This window comes from Muscardinus avellanarius, assembly GCF_963383645.1.
Source record: "Muscardinus avellanarius genome assembly, chromosome: 7".
NCBI classification, from domain to species: domain Eukaryota; kingdom Metazoa; phylum Chordata; class Mammalia; order Rodentia; family Gliridae; genus Muscardinus; species Muscardinus avellanarius.
In genome coordinates, this window is record NC_137793.1 from 63481967 (window position 1) to 63503595 (window position 21629).

At 38.2% G+C, this 21629-nt stretch overlaps 1 protein-coding gene across 11 annotated transcripts in view; it reads left to right on the forward strand.

Annotated features, from left to right (window-relative positions):
* CDC42BPA (CDC42 binding protein kinase alpha) overlaps positions 1–21629 on the forward strand; it is a gene marked incomplete at both ends in the record, with an annotated part of 335066 nt that overhangs the window by 305378 nt on the left and 8059 nt on the right. For 8 of the 11 annotated variants that reach the window (XM_080699104.1, XM_080699105.1, XM_080699106.1 and 5 more), the window contains 3 exons: positions 1819–1942; positions 3494–3611; positions 18293–18410. In XM_080699104.1, coding sequence (XP_080555230.1) covers positions 1819–1942; positions 3494–3611; positions 18293–18410 — 360 coding nt within the window. Of the gene's footprint in view, positions 1–1818; positions 1943–3493; positions 3612–12129; positions 12316–18292; positions 18411–21629 lie in introns of all 11 variants that reach the window. The other 3 variants (XM_080699099.1, XM_080699102.1, XM_080699108.1) reach the window with 1 other exon arrangement.

Below are 21629 nucleotides of genomic sequence, written 5' to 3' on the forward strand. Positions count from 1 at the left end.
GACTTGAGAAAGACATTCAGATTTTTTATTCTTGGTGTCCACCCAGATTGATTTACCAGAAAGCTGATGAAATTTAATCTTTAGGCTCTTAAAAGTCTATACTTAATTTTGTACTCTGTTTCTTAAAGAAACTCCAAATATTTGTATAAGATTGGATCCACCCTGTTCTCACTTTATGTGGCCATGCTGGCCTTAAAGCCCTAGCTTCCACCGAGCCCTGAATTCCACCCCTTCATGGCACACAAAAACCCCCAGTAGAGGCTTTTTCCATCCTAAGCCACTGATACTATCTGGAGGGAAAGAGTAGTGTCTAGGACAAAACCTGTTCCATCTGTTTCTTCCCAGGCCTTCAACTTTCTGCTCTAGGCTAGGAGTGGAGGTAGAACTTGGAGCGGGGAGAAGGTCGGACAAGATTTCAATATAGTTATACTGTTCTTTGAGAAAGGAAGGAAATTTGATTTCCTAGAGGTCCCTTCTTTTTCTGTCTTAAATGCTCCTGCAGCCTTTTAGCTGTCCCAAATTTCATATTGCCATCATAATTCACTAAATCCTACTTTACCTCTCAAATCTCAGAATTGTATTCCACATTCTCGTCCACTTTAAAAATTCCATCCTTAATATTTTTTGTTGAGAAAATGATCAGATTATGCTACATGATTACCCTACAAAGAGAGTATTGCTTTTTGGTAACCATCCATTTTGCCTTGCCTTCTAGGCCTCTGGCTTCTTTCCACCTTCTAACTTCAGTTTTTCAGCTTCTAAAGATTGGCTTTTTCTTTATTTCTCATTTAGATAATGGCATTCCCTGTCATGTTCTATGTCAGTTTTCTTTTTAGAGTATATTCACAAAGCCCAGCAGGTTTTCAGAGTCCCTTTTTGACAGTTGTTTACTTCTAGTTGTTACTTGAAATAGGACAAGGTAGTGGTGGGTTGCTTGGGATATACAATAAATATCATCAACCCCCCAGTATCAGAAAAGTAGAAATAGTGGCAGGCCCTTAACCTTAATAAAGAAAGGCATTGGGAACTTTCCTTTCCTTAATCCATGACTCATAAATGGCATCTTCTAAAGGAAATATTTGTTATGTAAAAATAACTTAATTCTTATTTTACATGAATAGCTTGCTATTTATGCCTGATTACTGGGGCACATTAAAAATAGCATTTTTTAAATAATCTATTAAAAAAGCAATAGCATCTTTTGGGAGCTAGGTTTATAGCTCAGTGGTAGAGCGCTTGCCTAGCTTCCACAGGGCCCTGAATTCCACCCCTTTATGGCACACAAAAACCCCCAGTAGAGGCTTTTTTACATCCTAAGCCACTAAGACTACTATCTGTAGGGAAAGAGTAAATAGTGTAGAGGTATTAGGTATGAGTTGGCTAGTCAAAGGAACAGGACACCAAGAGAACTATGGTTTTCTTGAAAATTTGTGAAATTTTGTGTTTATAGTCAAATAAAAGTGAAGACGTACTTTGTAAGCTATGTTTAATTTCAGCATTTATCTTATTTTATTTATTTTTCATTGGGGATTGAACCCAGGAGTTTTGCCTTTGAGCTATATCCCTACCCCATTTTTAAAGTTTATTTTGAGATAAGATCTCACAGAGTTGCCCAGACTGACATTACTTGAGACCTTACTGCTTCAGCCTCCCAAGTAGGCATGAGCCACTGCGCCCAGTCAGCATATATTTCTTTACATATGCATGACTTTTAAAAGTCAGAATTGCATATACGGTACAATTGATTATGTTATCATGGAGATTAATGGAGGAAAAGCATTTAAACAACATCATTATTCTCTGTATTTTTTTTAACAGAAGGGGATGAACTGGTAGTTCCTGAAACTTCAGATAATAGTCGGAAACAAATGGTTAGAAATATCAACAACAAGCGGCGTTACTCCTTCAGAGTCCCAGAGGAAGAAAGGATGCAACAGAGGAGGTAAATACTCGATTTTTATTTGTAGTCCTTTCAAGCTTTCAATATGTGAAGACTATCTGGTTGTATTCTATTTAATCTGGAAGGAAAATTTGATATCTGAAAATTTGTTGTTCTTCTATGTTACCAAAACCTGCGGGGCTGGGGGTGTGGCTCAGTGGTAGAATATTTGCCTACCATATGCAAAGCCCTGGGCTCCATACTCAGCACCACAAAAATATAAAACTGCAATAATGAATTTAACTTCTCAGTGTCATTTAATTAATATTCCCAAAGTTATGCGAATATACTGGATTAAGTATTATCTTTTGATTCAACTCTGTATATACGTGGAGTAGTTATAATCTTTGGAATATGTACATTTCTATAATATAAACATAAATCATATCTGTGCCTAGTGTTTTAAAAATTCAAGCTGGGTGTGGTGGCACACGCTTGTAATCCCAGCATTTGGGAGGCTGAGACAGGAGGATCTCCATTCACAGAAAGCCTCAGCTACTTAGTGAGGCCCTTTGCAATTCAGTGAGACCCTGTTTCAGAAAAATACAGAATAAAAAATAGGGCTGAGAGGGTAGCTCAAAGGTAGAATGTCCCTGGGATTCATCCCCAGTACTGCCAAAAAATAAAAACTATTTTCTTCATGAGCAAACAAAATTAATCTTGTATTTTCAGCTGCGTATAGAAACATTTCTAACATGTTACCAATTATGTTGAAAGACATACATAAAATATTTAGAACTATAAAACAGAACAGAGGTTCCTTGCCATCTAAGTGTAAAAGGACCATTTTGGGTTGGGAATGTAGCTCAGTGGTAGAGTGGTAGCTCAGTGGTCTATAGGGTTCAATCCCTAATACTAACAAAATAAAATAAATAAGTAAAAGGACCTTCTCCTTTTTCCTACCCAAAATCATAAGACCTTTTCATTAAAAACAAGCTGGGCATGGTGGAGCACACCTACAGTCTCACTACTTGAAAGGCTAAGACAAGAGGATTCCAAGTACAAAGCCAGCCTCACCAATTTAGAAAGACCCTGTTTCCAGCTGGGCATGGTGGCGCACACTTGTAATCCCAGCATACTGGAGGCTGAGACAGGAGGATCGCAGCTCGCCGACAGCCTCAGCTACTTAGTGAGGCCCTCTGCAACTCAGTGAGACCCTGTTTCAAAATAAAGAATAAAAAATAGGGCAGGGGCTGTAGCTCAGAGGTCGAATACTCCTGGGTTCTATCCCCAGACCCGCCAGAAAAAAAAAAAAAAGACCCTGTTTCCAAAGAAAAAATAAAATAGTAGGGGTGTAGCTGAGGGTGTAGCTTGGAGGTATAATGCCTCTGGGTTCAGTCCCCAGTACCAAGATAGATAGATAGATAGATAGATAAATAAATAAATAAATAAATAAATAAATAAATAAATGCATTCTAAGGAAGTGAATTATTAATTGAATCTATTCTTCTAATTATATTTTTATAATTTTATTTTTATGAAACCATAAAAATAAATGTTTTTTATCTAAATTGACAATGGTAAAAGTGTCTTAATAGGAATTTTGTCTTATAGGGAGATGCTACGAGATCCAGAAATGAGAAATAAATTAATTTCTAACCCAACTAATTTTAACCACATAGCACACATGGGGCCTGGAGATGGAATTCAGATCCTAAAAGACCTGCCCATGGTAAGGGGAATGAGAGTGAATGTTAGTATGAATGGGGCAAGGAATAAGTGGTGACATATGGGAGAGATGTGTGTGTGTGTGTGTGTGTGTGTGTGTGTGTGTGTGTGTGTGTGTGTGTGTACAGACTTCATAGGATATTTTGGTTAATAAGGAAAGGGTTCTTTGAGTATGTGTCACTGCGTATATTAGATGCATGATTACGCCCAATGAGAAAAGCATAAAATTTAGTTCTATTAGAAAGTAAACAACACCGGGTGTGGTGGCGCACACTTGTAATCCCCGCGCTTGGGAGGCGGAGACAGAAGGATCGCTCAGATTTGAAGCCAGCTGCGCTGGCTTAAGAGACCCTATTTCCAAATAAAAATATAAAATAGGTCTGGGAGTATAGCCCGGAGGTAGAAGGGCTGCCAGGAACCCCCGTACCGGGAGGGAGGGAGGGAGGGAAGGAAGGAAGGAAGGAAGGAAGGAAGGAAGGAAGGAAGGGAGGGAGGAAGGAAGGGAGGGAGGGAGGGAGGGAGGGCTGCACAATTTTTATTTAGTTCTGTAACCCAGAAATTTCTCCCAAAACTTAATTTACTGTTGTTGTTGAAAGAACTGCCATATTTGGAGAGGGTCTGTACTGAGTTGAGAACTTGGTTAACAAAACACTAAAATTTCATTAAGTTCAATATAGATATTGGGCCTTTTTTTTCCCCTCAGAGATCCATATTAGCTTTGTTATTAATGGCCTTACCTCTCTTTTGCTCAGTTACAAATATGTTTCCTGATCAGTTGTACATTAAAAAGTATAACATAGGAAAACCATTGTGTTTTAACAATATGAAAATTGTGTTCTCAGACCTGTTAAATTGAGATTAAAAAAATTATAGAATTAGCAGATTATGCAGGCTCTGTTTGTTCTTAACATTATAGTATCAAATATTCTCAATAAACTATAAAACTTAAATGTGGCCCTTTATTTGATCCATATAGATGGCAGCTGAACTTTGCACAGAAGTTTAATTTATATTTTAGGGCAACTTGGGAGATGATTTATGAATCTCTACCCAAATCTCTTACTAAGAAAATCTGTCCTAAATAAACCACATCATCAGCCGGGCGTGGTGGCGCACGATTGTAATCCCAGCATTCGGGAGGCTGAGACCAGAGGATCGTGGTTCACGGACAGCCTCAGCTACTTATGCCCTTTGCAACTCAGTGATACCCTGTTTCAAAATAAAGAATAAAAAATAAGGCAGAGGGTGGTGTAGCTCAGAGGTTGAATGCCCCTGGGTTCCATCCCCAGACCCCCCAAAAATAAAATAAAAACAAACCACTTCATCAACACTACAGTGATAGAAGAACTAGGTAGGAGAGAAATGTTATGGTTGATGTGCAGTCAAATTTTTTAATGTAAAAATTAATTTAGGAAACAAGGTCTCCATTTTTTTCATGGGAAGAAGAAAAAAAGCTTAGATTCATTTGCGTGTGTGTACTTTATTATAAATATGTTGACACATCAGCTGGCCCTACTTTTCTACTGTCATTTTTCATCATCAAGACATTATTCTGTGGTTATAGTAATAATCCCTCCTTTACAGAGTCCAAATCACTTATAATAGTCACTCTTTTGGAATAGGAACTAAAATAAACTGCAAAAATTAGTTTACATCTAATCTTTTTAATTTTTTATTGGTGCCTTGTAGTCATACATCTTAATAGAGTACAAGATGGCAGAGGCATGCACACACACATCACTCATTTAGCCCTTCCCCATTTCTCACGCCATTCCGTTCCCCTCTCCCACATCCTCGTGTTTGGCTTAGTGATTGACTTTAATGTGTTTACAAATATACATTAGGGAATTCTCTTCTTCCCCCCTCCCATTCCCATTAGTTAAGTCTCCTCATTTGCTCATCCATGGTTTCCCCTTCGTCTAGAGTTCCTCCTATGACCTTTTTCTCCCTACCTTCCGCATATTAAGGAGAGCATCCGATCTTTCACTTTGTGTGACTGACTAATCTCACTTAGCATAATATTCTCCAGTTCCATCCATTTCCCCACAAATGATATAATTCTTCTTTATGGCTGAGTAAAATTCCATTGTCTACATATTCTATAGTTTTGTAATCCATTCATATGTTGATGAACATCTTGGCTTGGTTCCACAGTTCGGCAATTATGAATTGTGCAGCTATGAACCTAGATATATTTGGTAGTTCGGTTTCCATTCTTTGGGGTAGATATCCAGAAGTAGTATTGCTGAATCATTTGTTAGGTTCGTTCCCATTCTTTTGAGGAACTTCCATACCGTTTTCCAAAGTGGTTGCATTAATTTGCAGTACCCACCAACAAGGTATTAAGATACCCACCAACAAGGTATTAAAGAGTTCCCAGCCAGGCCAGGTGTGGTGCTGCATGCTTGTATTCCCAGCATTCCAGAGGCTGAGACCAGAGGATCACAGTTTGCAGACAGCCTCAGCTACTTAGCGAGGCCCTTCACAACTCAGTGAGACCCTGTTTCAAAAAATAAAAAGACTAAAAAATAGGGGTGGGGAAGCCGGGCTTGGTGGTGCACGCTTGTAATCCCTGCCCTTGGGAACAGAGACAGGAGAATCGCGCTGGTTCTAAGCCAGCTTTGCTGGCTTTAAGAGACCCTGTTTCCAAATTAAAACATTTAAAAAAAAAAAAAAAAGGTCTGGGAGTGTATCCTGGAGGTAGAAGGGCTTCCAGGAACCCCAGTACCACCAAAATAAATAAATAAATAAATAAATAGGGGTGGGGGTGTAGCTCGGAGTTAAAATGCCCCTGGTTTCCATCCCCAGTACTGCAAAATAAATAAGTTCCCAACCTGGTGTGGTGGTACACACTTGTAATCCCAGCATTTGGGAGGCTGAGATAGGAGGATCATGGTTTGTGGATAGCCTCAGCTACTTAGTGAGGCCCTTTGCAACTCAGCGAGACCCTATTTCAAAATAAAGGATATAAAAAAATAGGACTGGGGATGTAGCTTGGAAGGTAGAATGCCACTGGTTTTATCCCCAATACCACAAATTAAAAAAAAAAAAAAGTTCCCACTTCTCCACATCCTCACCAGCATTTGTTGTTATTTGTGTTTTGAATGATTGCCATTCTAATTAGGTGAAATCTCAGGGCAGTTTTGATTTGCATCTCTCTGACTGCTAATGATGTTGAGTATTTTTTCATGCATTTATTGGTCATTTGGATTTTTTTTCTTTTGGAAAGTGTCTATTTAATTCACTTGCCCTTTTATTTTTTTAATCATTTTACTTATTTATTTATTTTTTGCAGTACTGGGGGTAGAACCCAAGGGCATTCTACCTCTGAGCGACATCCCCCCCGCCCTATTTTTTATTCTTTATTTTGAAACAGGGTCCCGCTGAGTTGCAAAGGGCCTCACTAAGTAGCTGAGGCTGGCCACGATTCAGTATCCTCCAGTCTCCGCCTCCCAAATGCTGGGATTACAAGCGTGTACCACCATGCCTGGCCTCACTTGCCCATTTTTTGATTGGATTATTTGTTTTCTTAGCAGTGAGTTTTTTTAGTTCTTTGCATATTCTAGATATTAGTCCTCTATCAGAGAGATAATTGGCAAAGGTATTCTCCCATTCTGAGGTTCTTTATAGTTTTCTTTGCTGTACAGAAACTCTTCAGTTTAATGTAATCCCATGTATTGATCCTCCTTTTAATTTCTTGTGCTTTGGGATCTTGTTGAGGAAGTTTACCTGTGCCTGCATGTTAAAATGTTAGACCTATGCCCTCTTCAAGGAGCTGCAAGGTCTCTGGTCTGATTTTCAAGTTTTTAGTCCTTCTTGAATTGTCTTGTGCAGGTTGATAAAGTGGGGTTTATTTCCATCTTTCTGTGTATGATTAGCTAGTTGTGCCAATACTATTTAAGAGGCTATCTTTTTTCCAGTGTGTGTGTTTTGGCCCCTTTGTCAAAAATCAATTGGCTGTAGGTGTATGGATTTTTATTTTTTTTCTGAGTCTTCTATACTACTTCCTTGGTCTGTGTGTCTGTTTTTGTGACAATACCATGCTGTTTTTATTACTATGGCTTTGTATTGTGATGCTTCCTGCATAGTTCTTATTGCTGAGAACTACTTTAGGTATCTGGTGTTTTCATTTTTTCAAATGAATTTAAGGACTGATTTTTCTATATCTGTAGAGGAATGACCTTGATAATTGAATCTGTAGATCACTTTTGGAAAAATGGCCATTTTGATGATATTTATTCTGTCTATCCAAGAGCATGAAAGATTTTTTCATCTCCTAAGGTCTTCTTCGATTTCTTTTTTCAATGTTTTATAATTTTCTTTCTACAAGTCTTTTACCTCCTCAGCCAGGTTTATTCCTAAATATTTTATTTTTTGTGGGATAAACTGAGTGGAACTATTTTCTAGATTTTTTTCATTAGATTTATGGTACATCTAATCTTTATATAACAAAACTAAGTTAAAATTTAAGGCTAGACCCATTAAAGTATTAAAACTGTTATACTTGTTTATGATATCTTAAAGTTATACAATTTTTTTAACTTTTACCTGGAGTGAAATCTTATATTTCTCTGTTCTTTTTTCATTCTGAACATTTCCTTAAAATCCCAAGACAGGTTTTTCTTTAATTTCAGAAGTAAATGTTAGGTACATAATGTACATTCACTAACATATCAAAGTCAATCACTAAGCCAAATATGAAGAGGAGGGAGGGGGAAGGGAATGGGGTGGGAATTGGGCAAGGACTGAGTGATGTGTGCATGTATGCCTCTCCCATCTTGTACCCCATTAAGATGTGCGACTTGCCGGGCGTGGTGGCGCACGCTTGTAATCCCCGCGCTTGGGAGGCAGAGACAGGAGGATCACGCAGGTTCGAAGCTAGCCGCGCGCGCTGGCTTAGGAGACCCTGTTTCCAAATAAAAATGTAAAAATAGGTCTGGGAGTGTAGCCCGGAGATAGAATAACCATACAATACAAAGCCTCTGGGTTCCTCCCCTTGATCATGCTGAGAATATCTTAGATTATATTAAATTATGATGAATTGAAAATGTGGATATATGTGTGTGTATATATACATACATACATATACATACACACACACACACACACACACACACACACACACACACACATAGAAGTACTGGGGATGGAACCCAGGAGAATTCTGCCTCCAAGCTACACCCCCAGCCCTATCCTATTTTTTATTCTTTATTTTGATTTGAAACAGGGTCTCATTAAGTTGAAGAGGGCCTCACTAAGAAACTTAGGCTGTCCAAGAACCTGTGATCCTCCTGTCTCAGCCTCCCAAATGCTGGGATTACAAGTGTGCATCACCATGCCCAGCTTGAAAATGTGAATGTATTATTAGCTTATACTTTAAAGATCATGTGCTATGTATTATTTTTGTTAAACTATTTGAAGTTTAGTTTGTAGTTTTGTCAGTACATAATTAGCATTATGGAGGGATAGACACAGATTTTTGACACAAACATATAGTGCAGAGTAACACAATAGCAATAGAAAATTACTTTAATAGTTAACAAGGTTTTGATATATATTATCCTTTTAACATTAAAATTTTCACTTTTGTTTCATGTACCAAATATATTTTTAAGTGTGTGTGTGTGTGTGTGTGTGTGTGTGTGTGTGTGTGTGTGTTACAAGGGATAGAACCCAGGGACATTCTATCTCCAAGCTATATCTCCAGCCCTGTATTTTTCGTTTTGAATCAGGATCTCTCCCTAGGTTACTGAGAGTCTTGCTACTTGCTGAGTCTGTCCTTGAACCTGCGATTCTCCTATCTCAGCCTCTCAAGTAGTATTACAGGTGTGCGCTACTACCCCCACCAAGATTTTTCATGTCATATATTTCAACATTATGGCAAAAATTATAGAAAATTTTTATCCCATATTATTTTGTATGATTATAATATACCAATAAATATATTTTAAAAAGAAATTCTATTATATCCCCCATATTCCAGTATTTTCCTTAAGATAGAATGGTTTCAGTATAGTTTGATATTTTCCCATCAGGTGAAAAATCCATTTACTAATGCTCCAGAGTTTTTTCAAACCTTCATATATAATAAGACTGTGCACCTAGATGCTAAAATATCAGACTTCAAACATTGTAAAAAATTTTATATCGGTTTATCTCTCCTTTCCATTTGTCCCCTCACCCTATTTTCACGTAAAATAAAATCCATCTTCTATTTTTTATTTAAAAATTTTTATTACTAAGTAACACAAGTTCAGGTAGTATTTCCCACTGATTCATACCCTAGCTTGCTCCACAGCAAGTGCTATGCTGGTTACTTATTCTAATTAGATCTCTTGATTTGGGGCATTTGTTGTCACTTGATTTTGTTAACCTATGACTACCTTGTTGATTCTTTTAGGCATTAATGTAAGTGACTTTTTGCCCTAGTAATTCAGTCAAGTTCTTAATATTCCTTTTATTTCTTTAATGATTTCTTACCATAGAAAAGCTTTTGTATTTCACTTACAAGAAGTGTAAAGTTTTAAAACCTGTTTTTTCACCTGTTTATGTAGTATGTCTCAAATATTTTATGTCCGAATTATTGTTCTTCATTGCTATATGTTATTTTCACATTTCACTGCAGAAGGACATATGCACCTGGGACTTTTTAATAGAAACCTTTTTAATCACCTTACATATATTTGCCCAGGACACTATGCTTATCTGGGGTAGACATTGATGAACAGTACAATAGTATGCATGTCTGAAAATAAAAGTAATGTGCATGTCTCTACTTTTGTGCGTATCTATTGAAAAGCTCGTGATCTTTGAATGTATTCTTCGATTTTAATATCTTCTTTCCACTAAAATGAAATTGTGAATTATTTACAAAAAACAAAGATTAATTAAATTCATTTCTTGACATTTGTAAGATCTTTTAAGCACCAAAGCCACATGTTACAAAGAACATGTACCCCAGAAGTTTTTATGTTTCAACTTAATTCAAATCTGCATTGCTTTCCTATGAAATGCTTAATGGGCTTAGAAAGTTTACTAAATGTCTTTATGGGCTTATGTTTCTTTATATCAATGATTCTGAAATAGGATCAGTAAGGACAAGGTAATTTTATTTTCTAATCTCTTATATGAAATGTGAACTTTCATTTATACTAATGAGCTAAGAAAATTTAAGCAATTAATAAAAGGTGATATGTATGTCTTAGAAAGATGTAAGTGGTTGTTGATAACAGGACAGATTTGTTTTAATTGAATGCAAGAATATCTTGCCTATATATTTCTGGCACGGTGCATTTTATCAATTTCTAAAATTGTTAATAAAGATAAAATATCTAGCTCAATGACCTCTTGGAACTTTAAGAAGTAATTTTGCTACCTGGACTAAGGAGTAGCTCAGTGATAGAACACTTGCCTAGTATGTGCAAGGCCCTGTATGTGTTGGGGGTTCCATCCCCAACACCAATCCCTACCAAAAAAAGAGTAATTTTGCTTCTTACAGTCAAAGTTACATATGTATCTATAGTTTTTCTATTTTGAAAACAATTTAGAAAGTACTGTTTTTTCTCATGTTTCTGAAGTAAAAGCAGCATCTTACATAGAAGCCTTTCTTTTCAGCCTAGATAACCTGAAGGGTTTTTGAGGGGAGTGGATACTGGAAATTGAAGCCAGTAGCATTCTACTTCTAAGCTACACCCAGCCCTTTTTATTTTGAAACTGGGCTTTTCTATAGGTTGCTGCCACTGGCCTTGAACCTGTGATCCTCCTGTCTCAGCCTCCCAAATACTGGTACTACAGGTGTGTACTGTGCCCAGTTCCTGGGATCTTTTTTACAAAGCATATTCATCCCAACTTACAAAAATGTAAATGTGTTGGGTTCAGCCAGCATTCTTTTCAGCATGTGTTCTCCTTCCTCTGCCTCTCATAAAGGGATCATATTTTCTGGAAACAGTTCTTTCCCAAGAACTGAACCTTGAAAATTGCTTTTTAGAGAAGGTGACTAACTTCTCTAATCCCCATTACAGAAGTAATTTTTATCTGAAAATCAGAGTGTTTGGCTTCAAAGACTGTTTTCTCTATCTTTGGTACTTTATTTTTGAAATTTTTCAAACTATATCTGAACATTGAAGAAAAATTTTTCCCTTTTTAAAGATAGACTCGTTCTTTGGGTGACTAAATGAGATAAGCTGAGCTGCTTATAGGTAAGCTAATAATATACTATTGTTACATGCTATTTTTTAAAGAGAAATAAGATCAGTAAAAGCAAACACATACCAAAAGCCTATAATACAGTACCAGGAAATAGCTTTAAATTATTTTAGATTCTAAAGAAACAGTTAACTGGCAAGAGGATTATAAATTTAACTTTCTAAGGCCTAAAAGTATTTCATTGAGGATTCAATTTTTATGTAAGATGCTCCTTTATTATTTTTTCTTTATGCATGTTATTTGAAATGTCATGTATAACTTCTGGATCCATTTCCATCACCTTATCACTTCTTTTCTTCTTTCTGTTGTTTTGGTAGCCAGGTTTTCCTTATCCATCCCCTCATCATCACACCGGCCTGATCTCCTCTCCGATCAACTTTGAGCACATCTATCATATGACTGTTAATTCTGCTGAAAATTTTCTCTCTCCTGATTCCATAAACCCTGAATACTCCCCGTCTCTCCGCTCTGTCCCTGGTACACCAAGCTTTATGACTCTGAGGGTATGAACAGCCAAGTCAGGCGTTAACTCTTACTAACCTTGACGGGTTTCCCGTTGCCTGGCTTAATCCCTAACACTGCTAAGATGGCCACTCGTGAACGTTTTCCTTTGGCCCATTTCTCTTCTGCCAAACTTTTGCTTTTTCTTTTCTACTTCTTCTCATTCATTTTTGTTTCTTCTTTTGAGAAAAAGATGGAGTAATGGGGAGATTCACTTTTGGTTTTTGAAATGGTGTGGGAAGTTTATCTATGTTCTATATAATTTCCCATCATGGTGTTTTCCATTATTGATAACATAATTTTTAAAAATAGCACCTTAGTAGATCTTTATTCAGTTCAAACAAACAAAAGAGGGTCCTCAAATTTCTGAATGAACTCATTGCCCCATCACCAGTTCAACTTAGAGAAACTTTTTATAATATATGTCAAAGTCTATGCAAGAAGCTATCCATAGACCTTCTACCTACAATAAATTCCTTTTTGAAATGTTTAAAATTCTCCAAAATAAAGGTATGATATTATTAATGGATAACAAGAATTTCCAAAAGTAAGGCAAATTTTTGTGAATCTTTGATTTGCTGATATTTATTTAATTCTAACCACGATCCAAGATAAGAAAAGTTAGCCAAAGGGGGAAAAAACAACTGCAATGTACTTTGGGCCACAGTATCTATCCGGTGCTGGTCCACTCCATTCAGCCTCTGCTTTTGTCACCAGTGGCTTTGCCATGAGATGGAGAATGATTGTCAAACTGACTGACTGTATTTTTATCAAGTAATATATGTTTTTATTAACTTCAAGAGAAGCTAATTTTGCAGATAATAAAATATTTGGATTTATCATGCAAACTTATCAATCTGGGTTAGAAAGATAGTAGCATTGATTTTTTTTAATTGGTGCACTGTATTCATACATCATAGTAGTAATTCTTTAATTTCTATATATGACAAAGTGTTTTCTGATAAGATTTGCTATAGGATGAAGTTTCTCTATATTGTAAAATTACTTTAAATTATGTTTTAATGTCTGACATTAATTTATAATGTCATTTAAGTGTCTTACATGAGAAAATTAACCATGATAAAATAACCCTTATTTTTCTTGGTAACTTGTTGCACGGAGTGGATTTCAGTGGAATGCTTTATAAGTTAGTAATTTTTCATATAAAAACTGATATAGGTATTACTTAAGTTAGCCCTGAGTAGAACACTACCATTAGTGGGAATTTCTACCCTAATTTTAATCGTGTTTGTAACTAGAAAGACCATAAGCTTAGATTTCTTGTTACTTTATCTCTCTTTTTTTTTTTTATTTGGAGGGGACGGTAATGTGGAGAGTGAACCCAGGGCCATGTACCTCAGAGATACACACCCAACACTATTATTTTTTTTATTATTATCTTTTGCAGTACTGGCAATTGAACTTTTAGACATTCTACTTCCAAGCTACACACACACACACACACACACACACACACACACACACACACACACACACAGTGGAACCCAGGGGCTTTTCTACCTCCGGGCTATACTCCCAGTCCTATTTTATAATTTATTTGGAAACAGGGTCTCACTAAGTTGCTGAGAGCCTCACTAAGTAGCTGAGGCTGGCTTTGAACCTGTGAAATTCTCCTGTCTCAGCCTCCCAAATACTGGTATTACAAGCATGCACCACCATGCCCAGCTCTATTCTTTAATTTTTGAAACAGGATCTCACTAAGTTGCTGAGGCTGGTCTGCATTCTTCCTGTCTTAGCCTCCCAAATACTGACAGTACAAGCGTGTGCCAACATGCTGGTTTCCTGTCGCTTTCTAATGAAGTTTACTTATTTTTTGTATGTATGTCATACTGGAGGACTGAACCTAGGGACATTCTACCTCTGAGCTATACATCCAGTCATATATATATATATATATATATTTTTTTTTTTTTTTCCCCTAAACAGGGTCTCAATTAAGTTACTGCATGCTGGCCTTGAACCTGCCAATCCTCCTGTCTCAGCCATGTGCCACCTTTTTTTTTTTTTTGCAGTACTGGGGATGAAACCCAGGGGCATTCTACCTCCAAGCTACACCCCCAGCCCTATTTTTTATTATTTATTTTAAAACAGGGTCTCACTGAGTTGCAAAGAACCTCACTAAGTAGCTGAGGCTATCGAACCGCAATCCTCCTGTGTCAGCCTCCTGAATGCTGGGTTACAAGCGTGCACCACCACACCCTGCTAGCTGAAAATTTTTTTTCTGTGTATTACTCTTTTATTATTTCAGCTTTCAGTGCTCTAAAGTCTTCTAGAATAGAAATAACAACGCCAGAACACTAGTGTGTCTTAAGGTTTATAGAAAAAATAATAGCAGAATGTGCCGCTTGACACTGGTATTTCCTCCCTGCATTATGCACTGTTGCTTGTTTCTTATGCGGCTGAGCATGTGTGTGCAAATGTGGACTTGACTGTTTCAGTTTTAAATTTTCTATTTTCTTAGAGGGAAAAAAAGAAAAGCCTTTATTTTAAACAAATAACACAATAAGAATTACATGGACTTTGCAAATTTAATATGTGAACCAAAATGGCAGTGATTAAAATGGGGGCCATTTTGCTAGATATGCAGGATTCTATTTCTTCAGAATATATGATTTGAAGTTTTTCAAGTAGTATTAGTATTAGCGCTTAATTTCCTGACTACCATATTTAGCCCTACTCTAGTTGTTGCTCCATAACCTTTCAGATGTGTCAAGTGCTTTTAAGAAAACTAAGTACTGTGGACTCATTCAGAACATAGCCTCACTTTGGGGCCTCTTAATTACATGCAACTGGCAATTGAGGTTCCAGTTCTAGATTTTTTATTATAACTAAAAATATGTTTAGCCATATCATTACATGTCTGTATTGCTTCTTTCTTTTAGCATCAAAAGTCTCATGTATTTGTTCTCATTTCATTATATTCTCTGTTAAAGTATTTGACCTGTACTGTATTTTAGCAAAGAAGCAGCCATCCTTTGACTTAGCAAAGTCAGAGTCAGCACATAAATTTTTAGCACGTGAATCAGGTCATTTGAAGAATTGCTACCATTTTATAAAATTCGTTAATTCCTAGAAAGTGTTATTCTGCTCAATGGATAGAAGTAAAATGTATTTTGTTCTTTAAAGCTCACACATAGCTGGGTGTGGTGGCGCACACTTGTAATCCCAGCATTTGGGAGGCTGAGACTGGAGGATCGCGGTTCACGGACAGCCTCAGCTACTTAGTGAAGCCCTCTGCAACTCAGTGAGACGCAGTTTCAAAATGAAGAATAAAAAATAAGGGAGCGGGTGTAGCTCGGAGGTCGAATCCCCCTAGGTTCCAATCCCCAGACCTGCAAAAAATAAAGAAAGAAAGAAAGAAAGAAAGAAAGAAAGAAAGAAAGAAAGAAAGAAAGAAAGAAAGAAAGAAGAAAAAAAAATAGGGCAGGGAGTGTAGCTCAGTGATCGAATAGGGATGGAATAGGGTTCCATCCCTAGACCCACAAAAAAAAAAGAAAAAGAAAAAGCTTATACAATAAATGGCACCCACATACACTTGTAACATCAAACCAATGTTAACTAGAACACTACCTGTTCTTCAGAAAGGATCACAATTTGAAATTCATAAATTATAATACCAATCAAATTAATCCCAATTCTTGGATTGAAAAATTGGGATTCACTTATTCAGCAGATATTTTTCAGTCCTATTTTAGTTTGATCGTAATTGTAACCAGTATAAGAAAAGACAAGATGACTAAAGGAATGAGGCTAGAAAAAGCCTCGAACCACATGCTTCCTAAATTACCAGGGCAAGCAGAACAGCCACCTCAGACAAGCTAAAGTCTCCAGGGGGTGCGTCTGGACAAGGGGCATCTTCCAACAGTTTCTCTCTGTTGTCTGTATTTATGAGCAGGTATGAAGATATCTAGTAAAATATGTAAAATGAGATTTAAACATTTAGGCCTTTCATCTTTCAAAACCTTGTATTCATATAATATACATTTCTATTAACACTGAATAAATGTTAATCATGAACAAACCTGTCATAATCAGTATAAATATCAGTGGGGGCCAGGTATGCAGATAAATTTCTTTGACCTATTCTTTAAGCTACCAGAAAAAAAGAGTAGGATTACCTAAGCCCTAAGTAATTAATGAAGATTTACTATTTTAAAAACAATAAAGTGAGGCAGACAATTTTAATACTTTATACTAGTTAACTGTGTGTTTTATTTCATTTGGGGGGGAAAGCATAAGCTATTTCGTGGTCAACATAAAAACTATGTTGGAAGAAAAGATGGGCAGGAAACACATCAAATTGTTAATAGTGTCTGGCAGTTCCACAGGAGACATTAAATAAGACTTAATTTAGTCTCTTTTAAGATTCTATTATTATTTGTATAATTCCAATCTATGCATATTACCTTTACAATCAAGAAAAAGCAAATATTTTTCTTAATGAACTAATTAGTTCTTAGATAACTACCAGTTAATAAGTGCGTGTTTCAGTTACTTTTCATCAGTGTTAATGACTATCATGTGATTTTGAGTGTGGAATCAACAGAGTAGCACCCGTGGTAAAGTGTCCTGTCTTAGCACATGAAGAAGGCCATCTCCTCTCAGAGGAGAGTGGCACATCTGTCCTGACTCAGACTAGTTGGCTACACTTAAACTGCTCCTTTGGAAGAGTCACAGATCTTGAACTTTTGGCTACTTTTTAAATGTGACTTCTTTTTATTGCATTTTCATTGTAGAGATTTAGTTAATGTCGTAGAATTTGTGGTGGTCCCTTTCCTGCAGAATTGCTGTTCTGTTGTGACTGAAGGGAAGGCTGACAGTGGTACTGCATCTGGCCATGTGAGTAGAGCAGGAGAGGAATGGCACATGGTGACTGGGCCAGAGGCTTTCCTTTTGCAGTGTAGTCGCTGAAACCCCCAGGAGCCTATCCTACAGGTATTAGCCCCCGGTCCAGCCAAGGAGGCTAAGACTCAGCAGTGAGCCTGTCTGAGGCCTTCCCTTGGTAGGCCGTGCAGTGCAGGTGTGAGTACCGGCTGCTTGGCTCCTCAGCCCACCGGCGTTCCCACCCACCTCACTGTCCTGCACCTTACCTGCTTAAGATCAGCCAGTGGAGAAGAGCAAAGCTGGCTGAAAATCGATCCTGTAGTCTAGTGAAATGCCCATCGTTTTTTTAAATATATGTTTATAAGTTATAAGACATCAAAGAAATCCAGATCTTTTGCATCAGAAAATGCTTGCAGGAGCTTGAGACTGTCCATAATTAGAGAAAACATTTGAATAGTAAGAGATACATTTTGCCTACTCTAGGATTTGGAAACAATATTGAAATATTTTTCTCTCCTCTGGACTTTTGTTAACCCCAATATCTCTCTCTTCTAGTCCTAAAAAGTTGCCGCAACCACAGAGGTCTTCATGCTGAGTTTCCCTAGTTAAAAGAGGTTGTGATAGCTGGATGTCATACTTCTCACTCAGAGTACAATGACTTGGAGTGTGAACATGCAGGCGGCTCATTCAGTACCATCTCAGTAAAGCATTTTTTTACAAGATTGTAATTTTAAATAAACTTTCCTCCAGATTCATTCAGCTACAAATTTATACTAAGTAAATATAAATCTTGCACATATTAAAAGCTTTGTTTTAGTTACCTGCAAATGTCCATGTAATTCTATACTCTGCCTGTCGCTTCTAACCGTATTTTACTTACCATTTCATAGCCAAAAAAATTATTAATTAATAAGTATTCAAAAAGATAAGTACTTATCCCTGATTGGGATAGGATTTATCTCATGTTAGGCTTTTATTTCTTTTGTGGGTGAGAGAGGTTATGGAATCTGCTATTCCTTATTCTCTGGTCAAGATTGTATTTCTTTTATAATTATAGTGAAAATTTGACCTCTGTGCACAAAACCAGTTTCTTTCTGGCTAAAAAAAAAATGCATCTGTATTTTGTGTTTTTAGAACCCTCGTCCTCAGGAAAGCCGGACAGTGTTCAGTGGCTCCGTCAGTATTCCATCCATCACCAAGTCCCGCCCTGAGCCGGGTCGCTCCATGAGCGCCAGCAGTGGCCTGTCAGCAAGTAAGTGAGTGGCCTCGGCTTCAGCAGGCACACCTTGGCCAGGCGGTGCCGGGCTGCCTCCTGACCCGCAGGTCCACAAGAGCGTGCTCAGGGCTCTTGAGTGGCGACAGTGTCTCAGACCCTGCTGGGTAGTGCCTGGTGTGCAGTCAAGTGCACTTGTTAAGAAAACATCACTGGAGTCCTGAAGCGCGCAGGCCCCCACGAGACAGGCAAGCAGTAGTGATGAATGCTCTGAAAGAAACAAACAAGGCACAGTAACAGACAATAACAAGAGTAGCTGTCAAGAACGAATCCAAGCCGGGCGTGGTGGCACAAGCTTGTAATCCCCGCGCTTGGGAGGCAGAGACAGGAGGATCGCGCAGGTTCGAAGCCAGCCGCGCACACTAGCTTAGGAGACCCTGTTTCCATTAAAAAAAAAAAATGTAAAAATAGGTCTGGGAGTGTAGCCCGGAGGTAGAAGGGCTTCCAGGAACCCCAGTACCACAAAAAAAAAAAAAAAAAAAAAAAAACCAATCCATACTTAGAACAACTAGGAAAAGCACATCACTCGCTACAGAAGGGGTCGTGTTCCAGTCAGATCGATTGACTAAAAGAAGACCAGTGTAGAGACATGGTAGTGGGGGTGGGCGGTTAACCCAAAGAGAGGGGAAGTGGGTGAGTACCAGATCAATAGGGATGTCGAGACCAACATAAAAATGTCTTATTTTGCCAGGTATGGAGACACAAATTTGTAATCCCAGTACTTGGGAGGCTGACATAAGAGGATTACAAATTCACAGCCAGCCTCAGCAATTTAGCAAGGCCCTCCAAAACTTAGTGAGACCCTGTTTCAAAATTAAAATAAAACAAGGCTGGAGGTGTAGCTCAGAAGCAGAATGTCCCTGGGCTCAATCCCCAGTATCACACACACAAAAAGTTGTATTTAATCAAAATGCAAAGAGAAGGTTTTGGAGAACTTTACTTAGGGAAGAACTTTTATGCAGTGTCTTCTTTTTTTCTTCTTTTTTCTTTTTGCTGTGCTGGGGATTGTACCCAAGGGCATTCTCCCTCTGAGCTACAACCCCAGCCCTGTTTATTTTTGTTTTAAAAGTCTTGCTCAATTGCTGAGACTGGCTTGAACCTGAGATTCTCCTATGTCAGGCTCCCAAGTACTGAGATTACAGGTGTGTACCACCATGCCCATTTTATTCACTTTACATTTTTAACAATAGCTCTGGCTGCCAAGTGGAGAAAGGATTTGAGACAGGTCAGAGTGGAATCCAGCATCTGGATAGTGGTCCAGGTGAGAGCTGAGGTGGGCTCAGAACAGCAGGGCAGAGAAGAAAATAATGGAGACAAGATGGATTCTCCAGACAGATTTTCAGAGGTAGAAACAATAAGCAATGATGATGATTCTGTTGTTAGTAAGTAAGTCAGAAATGACAGTAAAGATGGCCCTTAGATTTCTAATACCACTGACTTCTACTGACCAAGCTTGGAGGGGGTTGAAGAAGGACACTCCAGGTATCCACAGAAGTAGGAAAAAATTAGTATGTTTTATTAATTGAAAGAAGGCTGGATATATTCAAAAATATACCCTTTTACTATGAAATCAAGGTAACATTTGTCAGCAAGTATCTCTGAGGCCTACTAGACTCTTCTGGTAAGATGCCGAGGTAAAAATTATACATGACCTAATACCTGCTTTCAAGTAGCTCACAATCTTTCCAGGAGCATAAAGAGAAAGAGTCTTGCTGGGAGTCGTGGCGCACGCTTGTAATCCCAATGCTTGGGAGGCTGAGACGGGGATCGCACAGGTTTGAAGCCAGCCTCAGCTACTGAGTGAGGCTCTCAGCAACTTAGTGAGACCCTGTTTCCAAATAAAATATAAAATAGGTCTGGAAGTATAGCCTGGAGGTAGAAAAGCCTCTGGGTTCACCCCCAGTACCACCAAGAGAGAGAGAGAGAGAGAGAGAGAGAGAGAGAGAGAGAGAGAGAGAGAGAGAAGAGAAGAGAAGAGAAGAGAAGAGAAGAGAAGAGAAGAGAAGAGAAGAGAAGAGAAGAGAAGAGAGAAGAGAGAGAAAGTCTCAGCCAGGCATGATGATGCATGCCTGGAATCCCAGTACTTAGAAGGCTGACATAGGAGGATTGCATGGTTTGAGGCCAGCCACAGCAATTAGGGAGATCGTATTACAAATAATAATAAAAAAAAAAAGGCTGAGGGTGTGAAACCCTGTTTTAAAATAAAATAGGCTGAGTGTGTAGCTTAGAGATAGAATATCCTTGGGTTCCTGCCGTGTGTGTGTGTGTGTGTGTGTGTGTGTGTGTGTGTGTGTGTTTGTGTGTTTAAGTAAAGAGCACATTAACAAAGAAGCAGACCACCAAGTGGAAACCAGTACGTGTCTCCTGACAGCCATGCTAGGAACTAGGTGTTGGGGAGGTGTGTTAGGAGGGATAGCTCCAGGGAGTAAGAGTACATCAGTAGTTCTCAGGCTAAATTGTGTCCTTAAAATCATCTGGAAAGCTTTAAAAAGTTAAATCAGAAGTTCTGCTATAATTGGTCTGGGATAGGACCAGGCATTCATAAAAGTATTATAATACAGTCTACAGTTTACAACTAGCATTGGTAGCCTCTGCAAGAAGTCATTTGTATTAGAAAAATGCACGCCCTCCTGTCTCTGCCGAGAGGCTCAGGAAGAAAGCAGAGGGCATGCAGAAGTTGCCAAGGACAGTGCTCCTGGCAGACTTCTGTTCTGTACTTATGGACAGAATCTCATGTCTGGTGAGCATTAGATAAATGTGGGCACACGTGCACAAGTGTGCGTGCATGCGTGCGTGTGTATACACCTGCACACTGCTGGGAATTGAACCCAGGGACATTGTAACTCCAAACTGGAAATAGGGTCTCACTAAGTTTCCGAGAGCCTCACTAAGTTGCCAAGGCTGACTTTAAACCTGCTATCCTCCTGTCTCAGCCTCCCAAGTACTGGGATTATAGATATGTGCCACCATGCCCAGCAATTAATATGCTTTAAATGCTCATGTGTTGGCATTGTGTGTGTGTGTGTGTGTGTGTGTGTTATCTAAGTGTTTTGTTTTTGTTTTTAATTTATTTTATTGAAAGTAAATGTTATACATTTAATCTGTATTTGGTGCCCTCTCCCCCCCCTCGTTTCCCTTCCCCCCTCCCGATACTTAATACCCAGGCTAACCTTGCTATATTCGTACTTTTACACCTAT